This window comes from Neocloeon triangulifer, unplaced genomic scaffold, assembly GCF_031216515.1.
Source record: "Neocloeon triangulifer isolate White Clay Creek 2 clone unplaced genomic scaffold, ASM3121651v1 ptg000013l, whole genome shotgun sequence".
In the NCBI taxonomy this organism is placed as follows: Eukaryota; Metazoa; Arthropoda; class Insecta; order Ephemeroptera; family Baetidae; genus Neocloeon; species Neocloeon triangulifer.
In genome coordinates, this window is record NW_026775555.1 from 2,092,979 (window position 1) to 2,110,054 (window position 17,076).

General features: G+C 42.6%; 3 protein-coding genes across 5 annotated transcripts; 2 read left to right on the plus strand and 1 right to left on the minus strand.

Moving 5' to 3' along the window:
- The first annotated feature begins 18 nt into the window (after nt 1-18).
- Nucleotides 19-9,132, plus strand: LOC132199075 (protein Red). Of its 2 annotated transcripts, XM_059623491.1 has the most exons (15): nt 19-297; nt 357-378; nt 456-656; nt 705-872; nt 928-1,042; nt 1,097-1,239; nt 1,297-1,444; nt 1,497-1,714; nt 1,769-1,909; nt 1,967-2,117; nt 2,173-2,429; nt 2,505-3,243; nt 4,128-4,346; nt 5,592-5,689; nt 6,387-6,429. In XM_059623491.1, the coding sequence occupies exons 1-12, from the start codon at nt 291-293 to the stop codon at nt 2,533-2,535; spliced, it is 1,602 nt and encodes a 533-aa protein (XP_059479474.1). In that variant the 5' UTR covers nt 19-290; the 3' UTR covers nt 2,536-3,243; nt 4,128-4,346; nt 5,592-5,689; nt 6,387-6,429. The 2 variants fall into 2 exon arrangements, with proteins under 2 accessions (XP_059479474.1, XP_059479473.1); XM_059623490.1 differs by lacking the exons at nt 19-297; nt 357-378; nt 456-656; ... (7 more) ...; nt 2,173-2,429; nt 2,505-3,243 and adding exons at nt 5,064-5,144; nt 6,616-6,750; nt 6,804-7,478; ... (1 more) ...; nt 7,979-8,473; nt 8,537-9,132 and having other exon boundaries at nt 3,306-4,346; nt 6,387-6,561.
- A 727-nt stretch (nt 9,133-9,859) lies between these two features.
- LOC132199074 (dynamin-like 120 kDa protein, mitochondrial) lies at nt 9,860-13,409 on the minus strand. Of its 2 annotated transcripts, XM_059623489.1 has the most exons (3): nt 13,313-13,409; nt 12,412-13,031; nt 9,860-12,345 (listed from the first exon to the last, which is right to left on the minus strand). In XM_059623489.1, the coding sequence occupies exons 2-3, from the start codon at nt 12,899-12,901 to the stop codon at nt 10,064-10,066; spliced, it is 2,772 nt and encodes a 923-aa protein (XP_059479472.1). In that variant the 5' UTR covers nt 12,902-13,031; nt 13,313-13,409; the 3' UTR covers nt 9,860-10,063. The 2 variants fall into 2 exon arrangements, with proteins under 2 accessions (XP_059479472.1, XP_059479471.1); XM_059623488.1 differs by having other exon boundaries at nt 9,860-13,031.
- A 292-nt stretch (nt 13,410-13,701) lies between these two features.
- LOC132199116 (tudor domain-containing protein 3) lies at nt 13,702-16,996 on the plus strand. The gene is made up of 11 exons (XM_059623611.1): nt 13,702-13,765; nt 14,019-14,103; nt 14,194-14,259; nt 14,313-14,473; nt 14,532-14,676; nt 14,729-14,839; nt 14,894-15,016; nt 15,073-15,186; nt 15,236-15,413; nt 15,472-16,145; nt 16,304-16,996. Exons 1-11 carry the CDS (start codon nt 13,731-13,733, stop codon nt 16,421-16,423), a joined length of 1,812 nt encoding a protein of 603 aa, XP_059479594.1. The 5' UTR covers nt 13,702-13,730; the 3' UTR covers nt 16,424-16,996.
- Nucleotides 16,997-17,076: the final 80 nt, after the last annotated feature.

The following is a 17,076-nucleotide window of genomic DNA, read 5'->3' on the forward strand; positions in this document are numbered from 1 at the left end:
CACAGATGGCGCGCAAAAACGTCGGATTTGTTTACAAAATCGAAGATTTGAAGCCGAGAAAAATCTGAATTGGATGGACTTCGTGGATTAATTTAATTACGGGTTTTAAGCAAGTATTGGAGGAATACTTGAATTTAAAAACGATTTTGTAACTATAAATGTAGCAAGTTTACTCTCAAACACTAAATTATACATAAAAATAAGAAGAAAATCATTAAATTCAATTTTTAAAGCAAATTTTATCAAATAAAATAATAACACAGGAAAGCGGCTACTGAAGTTTATAAACCATGGACGGTAATGTTTGATTTGTACTTTAGAAATATAAAAGAATACTAAAAAAATTGTTGTTTCAGATCACGACGAATACCATGATAGGTATGTGCCTAGTCAACATAAAATTAGATTGAATTGCTTTTCATCTGTCTGTACTCTTGTTTTTGCCAACCTTTCAGGTCGTCAAAGTTGACAAACGATGATTTCCGCAAGTTGTTGATGACCCCAGCTCATCCGTCGCACTCCTCAAGTGCATCGTCCTCTGCTAATCACTCGTCATCGAGCTCCAGAGCAGCCCCGAGCTCCGTCAGAGACATAATCAATAAGAAAAAAAGTACCGGCGAAGAGGACAGAGCTGAGAAGAGGCGGAAGAAGAAAAGGTTTGAACGGTGTTGAAGACAATTTTGTTATTATAATATTTTTCACAGCTATTTTGCCAAACTGAAAAAGCAGGAGGATGACAAAATCGCCGAACTGGCTCTCAAGTACCGTGACCGCGCAAGGGAGCGTCGAGATGGAGCCAATCCAGACTACCAGGCTGAGGATCCAATGTCAAGTGCAGGCGCCTACCGTGCTGTGGCACCTGATGTTAAATCGTTTGTTAAATTTATTAATGAAATTCATGATTGATTTTTTTCTTCTTAATTTTAGCGGAATGGATGCTGCCGAGAGGAGGAGGCAGCAGATCCAGGAGTCCAAGTTCTTGGGTGGTGACATGGAGCACACCCATTTGGTCAAAGGTCTTGATTACGCCCTGCTGCAAAAGGTCTGCACTTGACTTAATTGGAGGACAAAACTTTTCAACATGTTATTAATCCAGGTTCGAAGTGAAATCGTCACCAAGGAACAGGAGCACGAGGAAGAGCTGGAAAATTTGGTTGCGCCGAGCAAGGACCAGAAAGTCAAGCGGGAGGTCGAAGAAGAAGTTGAGTTAAAAACGAAAGCTGGAAAGAGTATATACAGGTCAGAATTTAAAAATGGAATTTTTAGTTTTGGAATTTAATATAAAACTTCCTCCAGAGCTGCTCTTGGACTCGACATCCCTCGAAGGAATGACCTGTTTGCACCGGGTCGAATGGCCTATTTGATCGAACTCGAGGACGAGAACGCAGAGTCGGACATCCCGACCACAATTTTGAGGAGCAGAGCAGATTGTCCTGGCCAGGAGGTACAGTGGAATTTTTTTGTGGTTTGTAAAATTTAACTGGTAAACATTCCAGGCTCAAGCCACCCTGAGCACCAATGACATAGTCATCAATAAACTGGCGCAAATCTTGTCTTACTTGCGCCAAGGCAAAAACCAGAGCAAGAAGGCAAAGAAGCTGAAGGAACGGGCAGGAATGGAGGACGCCCCTTCACAGGCCAAGCCTCGAACTGAGGACAGTATTTACGGAGACATCGGAGATTACATGCCTTCTAACAAGAAGGGCTCCAGCAGGTTTGACTTTTAACCTAAATGCGAAGCAAATAATAAATTTTAAGAAATTTTCAGTCACGGAAAGAAATCTGGCCCGTACTTTGCCAAACCTGCACTCGATGAGGAGGGTGAAAACCGAACTGGTTTCAAACTGAGCTATGCCGACGCCCTTGCCGGTAGAAGTGCGTCTGATCCGCAGGCTGAGCAAGATAGACCGTAATTTGATCTGAAGTTGATTCGCAATTTGGTACTAATTGTAAGAGTTTATTAAAGATCCAAGCGCAAAGATGGCAAGTCTGCTCAGATGATGAACAAGTTGGCAGCCGAACCCGAAGGATACGCCGAGTGCTATCCTGGAATGGAAGAAATGCATGACGCTGTAGACGACAGTGACGACGAGGCCGATTACTCAAAAATGGATATGGTTCGTAGCGATGATTAGCAAGTAGATCTGTTTTTTGATGAAAATTCTTTCTCAGGGTAACAAGAAGGGTCCCATAGGTCGGTGGGACTTTGACACCCAAGAAGAGTACAGCGACTACATGAACAACAAGGAGGCCCTACCCAAGGCTGCCTTCCAATACGGAGTGAAGATGGCCGACGGCAGGCGAACCAGGAAGTACAACAAGGAGAAGAACGAAAAGGCCGAGTTGGACAGAGAGTGGCAGAAGATTCAGAACATCATCCACAAGCGCAAGGGTGATTCCGGCCCGTCTTCTTCCACCAGAGAAGCTGGGTGAGTTTTTTTCCAATTTTTTTTTCAAACATTTCTTAAATTCAATGCTGACGGGATGAAAACTTTTGTTGACAGCTCACCAGAGTTCAAGAAGCCTCGACATTAATTAAATTTAAACCTGTGTAATAAATAAATCCGATGCAACACAAGCCGCTCTGTTCTTTTGCCGGACAATGAAAAAAAGTTGAGATAAAAATTTGCATTGAAAATTAACATCGGGGTGCGAAGCGACTTATTTGCTTTTGCAATTAACCACGTCACTGCGAGCCTAATTGGAAGAATTCGCCAGACTTTTCTCTAATACTCCGTAGTTAACATTCAGTTTGCAGATTCCATAGCCTTACGGCGTATTAATTGCATTTCTTGAAAGTCAATCACTCGTTATGATGCATTCTGGTCGCGTCACCAGGCGATAGCGTGCGTGGGAAGGGGACACCACTTGTGTGTGTCTTTGCTTGTTAAAGTAATAATAACAATCAGTAGGTCATTCTCGCCTCTGTTGGTGTTTGGCAGTCGTGACGGACCAACTGCTGTGCCAGTCGCTTGCTGGCCCTCGTATCGCAAAGTGCACTTTTCGCGGTTGTATCGCCTAAATCTGAATTTCGGGACGGCGCGAAATTAAGAAACCGTGCGACTTAGCCAAGTGGTGGTGACGTTCGAGGGTCAAATGGCACGCAGCTGCATCACTTTTAATGTGATTTGATTTTGTTTTTGTATCATCTCATTTGTTCAGCATATTGCCAGCGTAAGGGATTTACTTAACATCTCAGCGTCGAGTGTTGCCAGAGAGATGAACAAGAAGCCCATTGAGATTGTAAGTACATTAATTAATTCTAACCACAATCTTCTCCCTAGAAACTTTTATTTACTTTCCATTTCAGTATTTCAAATTGTTTCCGTTTTAAATATTTATTTTATTATACATAACGCAGGTACTAGATTTGATTCTTTTGCACAACCTAGATTAATTTCAAATTTTATTTTTATTGATTATAAGCGTTTCTGCAATACTTTTTTATTGGTTCCGCTACTCTTGTGGTCTTTGCGCGTTGCTAAAATTTATTGTTAGAGTGGGTCTTTGTTACTCTATCCTCAAGTTGCCGTGAAAAAGCTGGTTTTAGACCTCGGATTTGTTGGCACCGCGCCTGAAAGTGAACGCTGTGATCAAAAGCGCGACAGTAACAATCAAAAGGCTTGACCCATTGAGAAATAATCTAAAATTCTCTTTTTGACTTGCACTTAAAAAGCGAATTCTGAGCCTAGTGAGTAATATATTTTTGTTACAAAAATATATTGAACTGTTAGGATAGAAGCTTTTGAATTTCCTTCTCAAATTCTTTATTCATATTATTTCCCTTCAAATCTGCTGCGTAGTGCATTATTGTAATGAGAAACATCATATTTCGTTTCATGGCTCACAATATAAGAATAACTAACCAGGTCGGGCGCGCACTAAACACTCGTCAGACGAGCCTTTGTATTATTTCACGATCGGTCAGGTGTGCACGGCGTTTTAATAATGTGTGTGTTCGAGGCGTCAAGTCGATCCATTCCAACCAGTTTATTTCACAACTGAACGAGCAAGAGAGAGAGAAACGCTCTTTCCATATAGTTTTGTAGGCGATGGAGACCTGCCAGGTCGCAGACTCCTCGCCCACCAAAAGGCAGAGGAAAACTGCTGTGGTGTCGCTGTTGCAGAAGGTGGACGTCGTCCCGGACAACCACGATGACGTGCCCTACGCCGATGGAAGCGAGCACAGCGAAAACTCGGACGAGGAGGCGGACAAGGTTGCGGAGAACGGAATCTCCAGACTCACCGCTCCGGAGCCTGGCGCGCTCACGGCCAAATTCAGGAGGCGCAATTCCATCTCGCTGCCCGCGGGACTCGACGCATTGCTCGAATTGCCCGAAGAAAAGGTACAATTTAATATATTTCATTTCTCGCACTAATTTGAAGTTATTATTATTTTTAATTAAGAACCAGGCTTTTTCTTGTTGAATCAAAAACTTTGATCAAATCAGGATAAGCTCGATTCGTCATTTCAATATGATATGAGCAACTCATTTTGAAATTAACCTCTGTAAATTTTAATTTATTTAGATTTTTCTAAACAATATAATTTTAATTATTTAATATTAGTTTTTTCTTTTAAAAATATCAATCAACAAAGTAATTTATACGAGTATGAAAAGCTTACGGAAAATTTAAAAATTATAAAACTAAACCAGAGATTTATAAAAAGTCAAAATTTGTGTTCTTAAAGTACTTTAAAATCTTTGAAATGATTAAAGTAGACGCAGCAAAACAAACAGGTGAAATCACACACCTGAGCTCTGAGATAATCGAGTTGTTTTGCGGCTCCTACTTTACCCAACTCGTCGTAGCAGACCGGCTAATCAACCAGATAAAGGCTCAGAGATGCACAGAGGAGGGGACTGGACAATTATTAATTTGTTTGCCTCACTCAAATTGATGGCCTAATCGCCCCATCAGTTTTAGTTTATGTGCGCTGGAGTGATGTTTGACCTCAAAGTGCAAATTTTGAGCAAAAGCGCTTGTTAGATTTTTGGTTTTAAAGTGTATAATTTAGTATGAGGATCGAGTGATCTATAAAGTTGTTTTTGTCTCTTTAGCGAGCAAAAATGAAAGGTGACAAAGAAATCTCTCCGGTCAGCAAAACAGATTTAGAAGCCATTACAGAGGCAAACACTAAGGTGAAAAAGAGTTCACGCGTTTACTTAATTGAGTTAATTTATTAATGTTTTTCATTTTAATTAATTTAATGTTTGATTTTGATGACCTTGTGATGTGACTCTCAAATAACTATTTTTAACTTTTAGCATCAGAATCTGAGGTTTTATCGTAAAAATTACCACCGTGTGTTGCATAATGAACGCCAGATGAGATGAGTTGTTGCTTGTGCTGGCCTTGTTAGGCATGAAATAATTGTGTGACCTAATTTCAGTCAGTTCAAATAACAACCAACTTTTTGTCCGTCAAACATTGGAATCTTATTCCCTTTTATTCATTTTTTGCAAAAGATATTTTAGATTTGAGATTGTTATTAATTTTTAACATATTCTATTTAAATTGAATGTGAAAATTTCTTAAAATTCTGCTCCGTGGATAAAAATTAACTATTTTTATGTGTTAATTTCTAGGGCGAAGGAGCGTCAGATGGAGAGTCAAATAGCGGTGGGTCTTGTTCAGACGATGAATCTTCGTACTCAGCATCAGATGAAGAAAATATATCTGTGAAGTAAGATTTTACATTATAAATTAACAATGTTTATATTTTGCAACACAAAAAGCTTCTCGCCTTTCTAACGCCTCTTTATTTTGTGGGAGTGACAAAAATTAATATTATTATTATTATTATTTATTTTTCTCGGTCAAGAGAAAAATTATTATACTCAAAAAGAGTTTCTATAATGAGGATCTTCCGTTGATTAAGTCGGTGTGGCTTAATTAAACAGATCAACAGATTAGAAATCATGATAGCCATAATTTAAATTTCATTAACCTCACAGAAAGAAATAATCAGGCATTTTAAATAATTAAACATATGACCTGCATATATGAACATCTTTTCTGCGAGTTACTCTGTAAATTTTGAATTTAGTGACTTTTTATTCTGAAGATGGTTTAAATTTTTTCATCTAGTACGAAATTAATTTATTTTTTACTATAAATTCAACTTAATTAAATAAATTTATCATTGCTATTTTATATAAAAACTATTTTAAGATACTATATTATAATTCATTTGATGCAAATTATGCAAAAGCCAAAAGAAAATAGTACAATCAGTTGAGGCAAAAAATTCTTTGTACTTATTTACTTAAATGCACTTATCTTCCTCAACTCAAACATTTGTAAATATCTTAATCCAGTTGCATGTAGGTTTAGCACTCAAACAAACCGCGCTTTACAATGCAAATTTGCTCAATTTTCAGAATGCCACTGCGCTCCTCGAGGAAAAAATCTGTGATGCCCCTTCCAAAACTGCGACTCAACGACACTGAGCTGCCCGACGAATTCTTAGACAGAGGTTTCAGCGGCATGGAGTCGCCAGGCAACTCTGTCACCAGTATTAATAGTCTGTCTAGTCTTCTGAAGGAGAAATTAGTGGTATATTTTTCAGTTTGAAATCAATCGTTTTGGAAATTTAATAATCCATTACAGATGACATTCCCTGGTGTGCTACGGCGGAAACGTCCGCGGGAATACAAACTCAAGGCATTCGTGGCCATCCTTTTTCTTTGCATTGTATTTTTAGTTGGTTTTGCCTACATTTTCTATCACCAGCAAGTATTACAGGCAAATATTGTATTATTATAATAAATTCAAAATTAAATTTCATGATTTTATAGAGGGCCTACTTTGAGAGGATAAGATTTAACAAGGACGAGCGGCAGATGAAAGTGTATGGAGCCGACGGCCAAGAACTTATTTCCGGAGTGTTGGGAGTCGGTCTCGGTGGTCGCTCGTACCCCTGCCTGGCAAGGGACAACCCTGGCAATGGCTCGGTTTGTCTTGAGTGGATGCGGTACGCACGCCTCGTGATGCGTTACGACGAGTTCGCAGATGACGTGCGGTGCTACCACATCACCTGGCAGTCCCTTTCTCACCAACACCACCCGACCGACTGCTTTGACTGGAGTTTCAGCAAAGGCCACTGGTTTGGCGGCGGTTTGGCCAGTGGAGGCGCCTGGCCTTTGGAAAAGGGCCACGTCAGGATGGCGCCGTTCGTCACTGGGTCTGTTCCAGGGCAGTCGTGGGCGAACGTCCTGCAGCGCTACTTCCTAAACTCTCAGGGCGCAGCCATTCTAATCGACGACGACAGTCCCCTATATGTCGACCTCAATTCGACCATGGCCAGCAAATTCTGTATCAAGGCCAAGCATGATGACTTTGCCTATGTTTACCACAAAACAGACATGCCTCAGTTGAACTACTCGGTCTGCACCGCTCCAGATGTGAAGCAGCTGCACTCATTTTTGGCTGAAAGCTCACTTTGGGACGGCATCAAGGAGTCTGACGAGCAGGTATTTTTTTTTTTATTATAAAAATTTAATTTTTTAATAAAACTTTAACCTCTTTTTCCTTATAGATCATAAACTCTTTGCTGACAGAACCGATCTGGCAAATTCCTGCAAACAACCCTGACCAGCTGACCGAACAGGAGGTGGCTAACCTTACCGAGGAAGTAGTTTCTCTGGGCTACCCAGCAGGGCCTGTATTGCTGAATGAATTCTGGCAGTCGAGCGCAGGTGATCTGGTGCTGGACGAAAGCCGCTTCCCCACATTCAAGGATACAGTCGACATCATCCATCGTAGAGGCTTCAGGGTTGTGCTCACCGTCCAACCCTTTATCAGCACCGAGTCCAATAACTTTTACGAAGCGGTTCGTGAAGGCCTCTTGGTCAACGAACGGGGCGGAGAAATACCTGCGCTCACAAGGTAACAAAAAACTAAATTTATGGTTCAATGCAAATTTTTTTATTGTGGATAGGATAAAATAAAAAATTATTTAAAATAATTACAGGTACAAGAACTTTCTGAGTGCTGGTGTGGTGGACATTACCAAAAACCATTCCATTTTGTGGCTCCAACAAAAGCTCAAGTCCTTGCAGCAGCAGCACAGCATAGATTCATTTTACCTGGATATGGGCAGCGCCTACGACATGCCTCGTTACTACCAATTTGACCAGCAGCTCACCAACCCCGACCAGTTCAAAACTCAGCTGACCAAGAGAATCCAGCAAAGTGTTCCTCTGCTCGGAGTATCTGGGGCGATACAGCGCCCGCAGCCTCCAACCTTTGTCTCGCTGCCTCCCTTTGCCTCAGACTGGCGCTCCCTGAACACCATCATACCTGCCCTTCTCACCTACGGCATCATGGGCTATCCTTTTCTCCTGGCCGGACCTGTTGGGGGCGAATGCGAAATCACCTCCAACCTGCCTGAGCGGGAGTTGTACATTCGTTGGATGCAACTTGCCGCTTTTCTTCCCACCCTGAGCTTCAAGCACCTGCCCAGCAGGTATAAATTTTTTAATCACTATTTTATGAATTTTTCAAATTAATTTTTCATTCTCTTTTTAAGATACGACGCAGAAGTTGAAAAGATCGCAAAAGGCCTTTTGGAACTGAGGCAAACGCTGGTGAACCCTTTGCTCACAAAATCCATCGACGAGGCTCTAAACAACGGAATTCCGTTCGCGCGCCCTCTCTGGATGCTGGAGCCTCTGGGGCAGGCGGCGCAGAGTGTGGACGACGAGTTCTCCATTGGCGACCAAATTATTGTTGCCCCTGTTCTGCAGCAAAACTCGGAGGAGCGGGAAGTCTACTTGCCGAACGGTGTGTGGAAGGACGGAATCGACGGTAGTCTGCGAAAGGGCAACAGGTGGATTCACCACTACAGAGTGCCTCTGGACAAAGTTGCATACTTTTTGAGGATGCCTAACAATACCAGGTTTTAAATGTATGAAATTCAGACTTCTTTAATAATTCAATTAAGTGGTATTAGAGCTGTAAATTAAATCTTTGATGATATCTATTGTATTGAAAAAAAAAATATCTCAGGTGTATAATTTAATTTTTCTCGTATGCAGAATACACCAAAAAATTAAAAGACGTGTTTAGGAAAATTTTATTATTTGTGCCTTATTTTGTCTGCATATACTTAAAAATACTTTAACTCTAAAAATTAGATTCATAGCTTTAAGATTATTTTTATATTGAAAATTATTTCATATTATTCTGTATTTGAATTTATTGAATCAAAAAGAATATATATTTACAAAATCAAATCAGTCAATAAAAGCAACAATTGATTGCATACATTGAAATTAAAAATTTTACTATATGGAATCTTCTACTCTCACAATCGGTGCAAAATTTAAAAATCTTGTTGCTTAATTTTTGTAAAATTATTATGAGATATTTGGTCATTTTTTTACTTGAGGGCATTTTGAACTAGAACAAAACTCATAATTAAATGGAATAAGACAAAAATGCAGATTTTGCATCATCAAACCAAATAAAATCAGTGAATAGTCCGGTTGCCAATTTTCCAAATCATTCGTCCTTTGCTTTGGTTGCCGTTGATCCACTAAAAGGGCAAGAGGCTGCAGACTTTTCCGTGTTTGGAGAATCAACCGTGCTGGACTTTTCTTTCAATTCAACCGCATCTGCCTCCTTCTTTTCATCGTTTTTCCATGGGTTCCAGAACATCAGCACAATCGGCTGAATGAACCGGTGCCAAATGAAGAGGAGGATTGGAATCAGGAAGCATGGCACACAAACCATCTCTTTAGTTTAACCTCCTGTGAAATAAGAATTAAGATGAAAATTAAAATTAACTAAGTAAATACAAGCATATTTCAAGCGTTTGGTGCCCATAGAGGAAAATGAGACATTTGAAAGATAAATTAAATTTTCATGTGCTAGACGTTTGTTTATTCTGCTTCCCATTCTCATATACAGTAAAGTAAGCAGTTGTTTATGAAACTTGGTTCAATGGCAAAAATAAACTAAAAAAAAGGACACCACTGCAAAGTGGCCGATTTTCATCTTAACATAACCAGAGAAACAACTTTAGCTAAGTGACTATCACAAAATGAAAGGAAATTCAGTTGGATTTTTCTTTGTTCAGCGCCTGAACAAACTCCTCCAGCTTTTCTTGAATGTGTCGCACTCGCTTCAGTTTTTCGGCCAAGAGGACTCGGCGGCCCGTCAGCAGATTCTCCTTCATGTCGCGGTCCTGGCCGAAGTCCTCGAGGACCTCCTTGATTTCCTTGTCGAGCCGCCGCGCCTCGCGGTTCACCACCTGCTGCCGGAGGGCCTTCGAGGTGACCTTGAGCATCTGCTGGATGCGCCAGAAGAGGACGACGTCGTTGCACTCGTCGGCCGCCAGTCCTTGCTGGTACAGGAAGTAGCCCTTGCGGCACGAGAAGGCCCTTTGCAGACTGCTCCTCATGAAGTGGCGTCGGTAGATCGGATCCCACGTCTCTTGAATGATATTTTCGCTCACATCCTGCTCAACCGAATTCTGCAGGTTGCCCTTGATGGTGGTGACCTCGTCTGCCTTCAGCAATGGAAGGTGGTTCGGGTCCTTGTACAGAATTTTGTCCAGCTCGTTGCGAATCGCATTCCGAAGCGTCTGGTCCGGAGTGGCGTATTTCCAGTAAAGCCACTTTTCCTTTGTGCTGGGACCCAACAGTTCACGCAACCTTTCCTCAGTCTCATGCAGACGCTCCTTCAGACAGTTCTCGAGGAACTTGACGGCGCTGTCCCAGTGCTGCTTGTCGTGGACGGCGCGGTCTTCCAGGGCGTTCAGTTGGATCACCCTGAGCATGTCGGCCGCCTTGTCCTCCCAAACGTGCTTCTTCAGCGTCTCGTGCAGGACCGCCTGCTTCAAGGTGTTGAGCACCTCGTCGTTGTCCTTGGCCGTGGACGACTTGCGCATGAACGTCTGCAGCTCTTTGTGCAGACCTTCCCAGCCGGCCTCGACCGAACCCGAGGGCAGCTTCTGGTCCGCCCATTCGCGCAGCTTGATGTCCACCAGGGTGTTGAACTGTCCCGAGTTGCCCGACTGACCAGCAGGCAGGTAGATGTTTTCAAACACGTGTCCGGACACTTTGTCCCAGAGGCGCTGCATGAACAGCTCCTCCCACTGCTTGGCCGACACCTGGCTCAGGTTGACCATCTCGTCCAGGATCTCGCCTCGCGCCTTCTCGAACAACTCGTCCCTGTCCAGCTCCCTCTGCCGAGGGAAGTTGTTCTTCCACTCCGTCTCGAGGTTGAACCTGGTGGCCTTGAAAGAGTCCGCCTGCTGCTCCACGGTCTCGCGCACCATCTTCCAGAAACACTCGGACACGGCCATGCTCAGGTTCCTTGTAGTTACCTGAGCGGACATGATGCGACCGTCCTTGAAAATCTTGGATTTGCGGAAAAACTGCTCCTCGTACTCCTTGATGGTCTGGATGGAATCGTCCTTCCTTCCCCGTCCGGTCACCACGGCAAAGTAGCCCAACGCTTTCATAGGAAACAACCGTCCGGAGAGGATTTTCTGGATTCTGTCCGGGTTCGTCAAATTCTCCTCGGCCATGTCCACCTTGGTTAGCACAAATATGGTTCTCCTGCCCTGAGGGTCAACTTGGCTGACGATGTCAGTCACGTTGCTGCGTTCGGCATCTACGGACCCGTCCTGAATGCACAAAATGATGGCGTTAGGGTTGGACATGTACAACTCGGACATCGTCTTGATGGCGTCCTTTGTGTGTCTCTCCATGTCTTGCGTCACCGTACTGATGATTCCAGGCAGGTCAACCAACACCATCCTCTGCAGACCCGGACCCTTGACGGACATCGAGATGACCTCGTTGCTGACTGTGTGTCCGCCGCGGACGCTGTTTTTCATTCGAATTTCCACTTCGCGCCTCAGATCGGCCAGGTCCTGCTCCTTGGTGAGGTCAAACTCGCGAGAGTTGTCCTTGAACTGGGCCACGTGGTACGGACCCTCGCTCAGGGTGACCTTGACGGGTGACCTGGTCATCATTTCGCCCGCTCCTCGAGGGAAAATTCTCGCCTGGGCAATCATTTCCAATACCGATGTTTTTCCCGAGCTTTGATCTCCGACAACCACCACCCTGGGCAGGTGGTCCTGAGTGTTGTAACTCGAGTCAAACTCGGCCAACTCGTCCAACACCTCCGAGTACATGTCGATAAGGGACTTCTTCACCTTCTTCGGAGGAGCGCCCGTCTTTCGCAGGAGGAGTTGCCTTCGGAGCTCGCGATTTTCCTTCTCAAGACGGTCCACCTGTTTTTGGTACTTGAGTTGGTTCTGCATAAGTTCATCTTGCAGTCTTTCTAGTCTCGTGGTTAAGTTTTCCGACGGTGCCGAGGACGCTGCTGGATTGCCAGGGCTATTATTGGCTACTGGTATTCTGAGGAAGGTGTCGGAAAAGCTGTTCTCACCTTCGACTTCAGCTCTTTCGGTTGCCTCTATAGCCTCATCTAATCTCTTATCAAACCAGTCGCGGAAGTTTTGATATTTGGCCTCGCCCAGCTGCTTCAGCTTTGGGTTTACTTCAAAACTGTCCTTAAAATCACTAGAAAACTTAATCATTTTTTCTCTGAAAGCGTCTATTTTATCAGGAGGAGGCATATATTGTTCGAGCCATTTCATGTCTGGTAGGTTTTCTTTCCACTGCTCGTAGGACTTCTGCAGTGTCATTCCACCTCCGAGGGCGCCACCCAACACCAGGTAGCGAATTTTTAGGGCACCTCGGAGCAACCGACCGATGAACATAGCCGCCCCTCTTTGTGGCACTTGGACATACTGGGTGGTAGGCACTAAAAGGCGGCTCTTGTTCAGCATCAGCATGGTGATGCCTCGCTGCTGCGGCTGGTACTTTTTGACCGTCTCGTAGGCACAGCCTAGACTGGCGGTTCCTCGTCGCAGCATTTCTCTCGTCTGTCTTTCGCCAACTGATCACATCATTCATTAGCCAGAGTCGTCAAGTCGTCTTATTTGTCCGTCACTGCAGTTGAAGGTCACTTTGCCAGTTGGTCATTGCGATGCAGAGAGAATTCACCTGTCAAATCACACACCATCAGGGCTTCCTAATAAAATCTCTTTTCGCTTTTTCTGCACATTTCAATGCCAAATCTCGGCAAAGGTTAAAATATATTTTTACAAATTACATCTGCGCAAAGAAGTGAAGCAGAAAGCAGATGAAAAAGGTGTCAGAGGCATGGTCGATAAAAATTTGTGCGTCCGTTTTTACCATTTTAACTCGAATTTTAGGGCACCAAAGCTTGCACTTCAATAGATAATTTATTGAAAAAATTTAATAATTGATTTATAATGATGTACCTGACGACTTTGCAGAATATTCTGGGTTTTAAAGAGCTGCACAACTATTTTCCTTTGCAACTTCAGCAGCTGACTCGAAAGCAGAAAATCAGTTGTGCAACGATCCGGTATAACTGCAAAATTAGCAGTGTGACCAACAAAATAAAAATATTTTTTCTCTAATTTCTCAAATTACACTCAAATTATACGGGCTTTCGATAAAATGTACACTGAAATTTAGAAATGTTATGATTTTTAATGAAAAATGCAAAATTTAATTTGAAATTTCACCTAAAAATGAATTTAAAGTTTTTTTTAAAGTTGTCAACTTGTAACGTAAGTCAGTAATAACCGGTATTTTTGCGAAAAATATTCAAACCGGTTTTTATTCCGGTAGTTTTCGTAAAATAACCGGAAATATTATTAAATTTTGGTAAACATGGCGGTCGCCGAAAAGTTGAGACAGGAGGGATGGTAATAAAAATTGTATAATTTGCGGCCCTTGATAAATTTATTTTGGAATGCAGTTCAATTCTCTGGAAAGTGTTGTTTTCTTTGACCCTGATCTTAATTCGAACTAAAAATCCCACCATGAAGTTGATGAAATTCGATCGTAACCAGTCAGCATGCTGCTTTGTTTTGTTTGTTCTGCCGGTTTACACGCTGCACTTTCTCGGGAGAAAAACTCGCTCGTCTGCATCGCTGATCATTCCTTTGAAATTTTCAGGTTCCTCACACCGGAAGGACTGGAACTCGTCACGGACAATGGAAATTTGTCCGACATAAAAGCCATTATTCGTCGAGCACTTGATGTGAGTTAAAATTGTTCAAAGTCTTACTTTTAATTAAATGTTAAGTGATTATTTTTGAATTAAAACAAAATTTTCTTACTATCACTACAGGTGGATCTCAAGGAAATTTCAGAGTCTAATTTCATTGAAGAAGTTGTCCGTTCAAAAGTTGAAGCTGTAAGTTTCGTTTAGCAAACAATTGTCATTAATTTTATTCTTAATTTCGCCAGTTTGAGGGCCATCGGGTTGTGCAAATACAGAAAATCAGAAATATTTCGGCACCAAAAGTAAACGAGGAATCTGGTGCTGCTCCTCGAATGCTGAAATTGCTCCTCACAGACGGCACCTCAACATGCCAAGCCATTGAAGTTGAGCATCTACCTTCATTAAGGTATTTTCAGTATTTCATCAAAGGTTTTATTAGAATTACATCTTTTTAATACTTACAGTCTCAATACTCCGCCTGGAACAAAGCTCAGATTCAAACCAGGCAGCATTCCAGTCTCCCATGGTTTTGTCCAACTGAAACCTTCCTTGTTGGAGTTCCTTGGTGGCAGAGTGGCCCCTCTGGTGGAAAAGTGGGAGCTCAATAGGGTATAAAAGTGATATGTTTGGTTAATTTTTTATTTAAATTCAAAATTTGCAGACTCTGGCTAAGCACAGCAGAGGGAGAGTGGGAGAAGAAGGTGGTCCACCTCCGTGGATTCCTTTTGGCCAGAAAATTTTAAAGCCTCAAGCAACGGACCGCAACTTTAAGGTATATTACCTGTGAGGATTTTCCAATAGTTTGTTTTGAATTAAAAATTTTCAGTCATTGGATACTGGTGAGAAGGATATTAAAGAAAATCCTGAGTTTGAAGCGCAAAGAAAGGATGCCATTGCGGAAGCTGCCAGAGCCGGAAGCAAGAAGGTTTTCGGTGGTGGAACAAAACAAGTGATATTGCGGAAAAGCTCAATGAACTCAAATTTACAATATCTTCTGTATTTTAGATGCTGGATCACAATGTGCAGCAAATTGTAAATGTCGGATTTTCTGTGAGTCAGGCAGAATATGCTTTGAAGCAGGGCAGAAACAACATTGACCGTGCTTTGAAAATCCTTCAGGTAATATTATATATATTTTTTAAACAGATAATTTTATGTTCAATAACAGAAAGGAGACGAGTCAGCGACAACTTCAATAACTCCGACCTTCAGCAGTCAAAGAGGTGGCAAGGCAGAGTCAAGGGGGAGGAAAAAGGGAGATCGGGAGAAGGACGAAGACGGTGTTGCAGCTAAGCCATCGGGGAAAGTGTCATTATTCGATTTCTTAGAAGACAAATTACCTATCCGTGAGAAATTGAAACAATAAATATAATCTTCCGTTTTATAACAAATTTAAATTCTCAGAAAAAGAGCCCGAAAAGAAGAACTCAAATTTTTTCTCGGAGAGAAGGGACCGGAAGGACTTTCACCGGGAACAAAACCACGGGAACAGTGGGGGTGGCTTTTCAGGGGGAGGTCGCGGTGGTCGTTACCAAGACAACAACTGGTCTCGCCAAAACGACCGGGCTGGTCAGAAGCCTCCGAGGTTTCAGCAGCAGGCGCAGAGGTTACAGCAGCGGCAGCAAAACTTCAATGCTGGCAAGCAGTTGGACTCTGGACTGAACTCGTCCTACTCGACTTGGTCCTCGGGCAACAACGACTTCAACAGCCAGTGGGGCAGTTTCAGCGGCCTGGCCAACGAAAGTCTGAGCAAGGATTTGTTCCGAAGCAATAACGACGACGTCGGCCAGTGGAAAATGCCGCCGGAACCGAAGGGCAAGAGACGGCCCGAAGCAGAGGCAAAGTCCTTTCAGTCGCCCTTTCACCAGAAGTCGTCCAGGCAGTTCTCGGACTTTGGCGCCGAGAGCAGAACGTCGGACGTGTTTGGAGACACCAACCACGTGCCATTCTCAATGGGCTACAGCAGAAACTTCCAAACACCTCAGAACGACGTTCCTTCTGCTTCGGCACTGTGCGAACCTCGCTGGGAGTGGCACGAAGGGGACAAGTGCATGGCCAAGTACTGGGAGGACAACAGGGTAGGCCATATCAAAATCTATAATAATAAATTGCCAATTTAAATTATTCCAATGACAAAACTTTAAATTCGAGCTGGATTTCCTAAAGAAATTCAAATTTATTTTATCGATTATTTTATCATTCCTGGATGATTTGTAATAAAATTTTTGCGTTTCAGCATTATCGTGCTGAGGTGACGGGTGTGAGTGCCAAAACGGTGGTCGTCCGATTCCTGGAATACGGAAACTTTGAGGAGGTTTTGCACGAGGACTGCATACCCATCACAGAGTACGACTAGCCCGCGGCCCCAGCCACATCGAGAATGTGGCCCCCACCATGGATTAGTTTAGCTGGCATTGAACTTTGAGAGGCACTCCATTCATACCCAGTGCCTTTTGCCCCATCCCAGTGTAGTGACTGAGAGTTTAGTGCTACAACTGACAGACAGTCGATTGATTGATTGATTGGCAGACGATATAAATAATAACACTCGGTATACAAAAACAAACCAACTACTTTTTGTTTTGTTGAGCTATATGATTTTTTTTATTATTCAGAGTTTGCTTCTGTGATCCTTTTCTGTCCTTAATTTATGAAAAGAAAAAATATGAAAAGGCAACACATTCCAGACTTCCGTTTTAAAATTATTTGTTTTCCGTCTAAAATTACTCCTATAGTTATTGCTAAATAACTAATATTGCAAGTGGGACGCCCTGCATCGCAGTCACGTAATAATAATTGCCTCGGTTGTTTTTCTTTGTAAAATAATATTACGGAAACTCGGGAATGTGTTGGTTACGTTTTCAGTTAAGGTAACAAGATGTCCATCCTCCTTCAAGGAACCCAATAAAAGAAATGTGTAATCTGTGTATACATTCCTCTTTCCCACTCTTTCCTTATAAAGTTTGCGCTGCCAGCTTTTAATTAAATACTCACGCCGACTTCTGGGAA

Coding starts and splice junctions, on each gene's coding strand:
- LOC132199116 (XM_059623611.1), top strand. CDS start 13,731: ATGGCGGTCGCCGAAAAGTTGAGACAGGAGGGATG. Junction 14,260..14,312: donor TCCGTTCAAAAGTTGAAGCT/GTAAGTTTCGTT, acceptor TAATTTCGCCAG/TTTGAGGGCCATCGGGTTGT. Junction 15,414..15,471: donor AGAAGACAAATTACCTATCC/GTGAGAAATTGA, acceptor TTAAATTCTCAG/AAAAAGAGCCCGAAAAGAAG.
- LOC132199075 (XM_059623490.1), top strand. CDS start 4,053: ATGGAGACCTGCCAGGTCGCAGACTCCTCGCCCACCAAAAGGCAGAGG. Junction 4,347..5,063: donor TCGAATTGCCCGAAGAAAAG/GTACAATTTAAT, acceptor TTGTCTCTTTAG/CGAGCAAAAATGAAAGGTGA. Junction 8,474..8,536: donor TTCAAGCACCTGCCCAGCAG/GTATAAATTTTT, acceptor TCTCTTTTTAAG/ATACGACGCAGAAGTTGAAA.
- LOC132199074 (XM_059623488.1), bottom strand. CDS start 12,901: ATGCTGCGACGAGGAACCGCCAGTCTAGGCTGTGCCTACGAGACGGTC.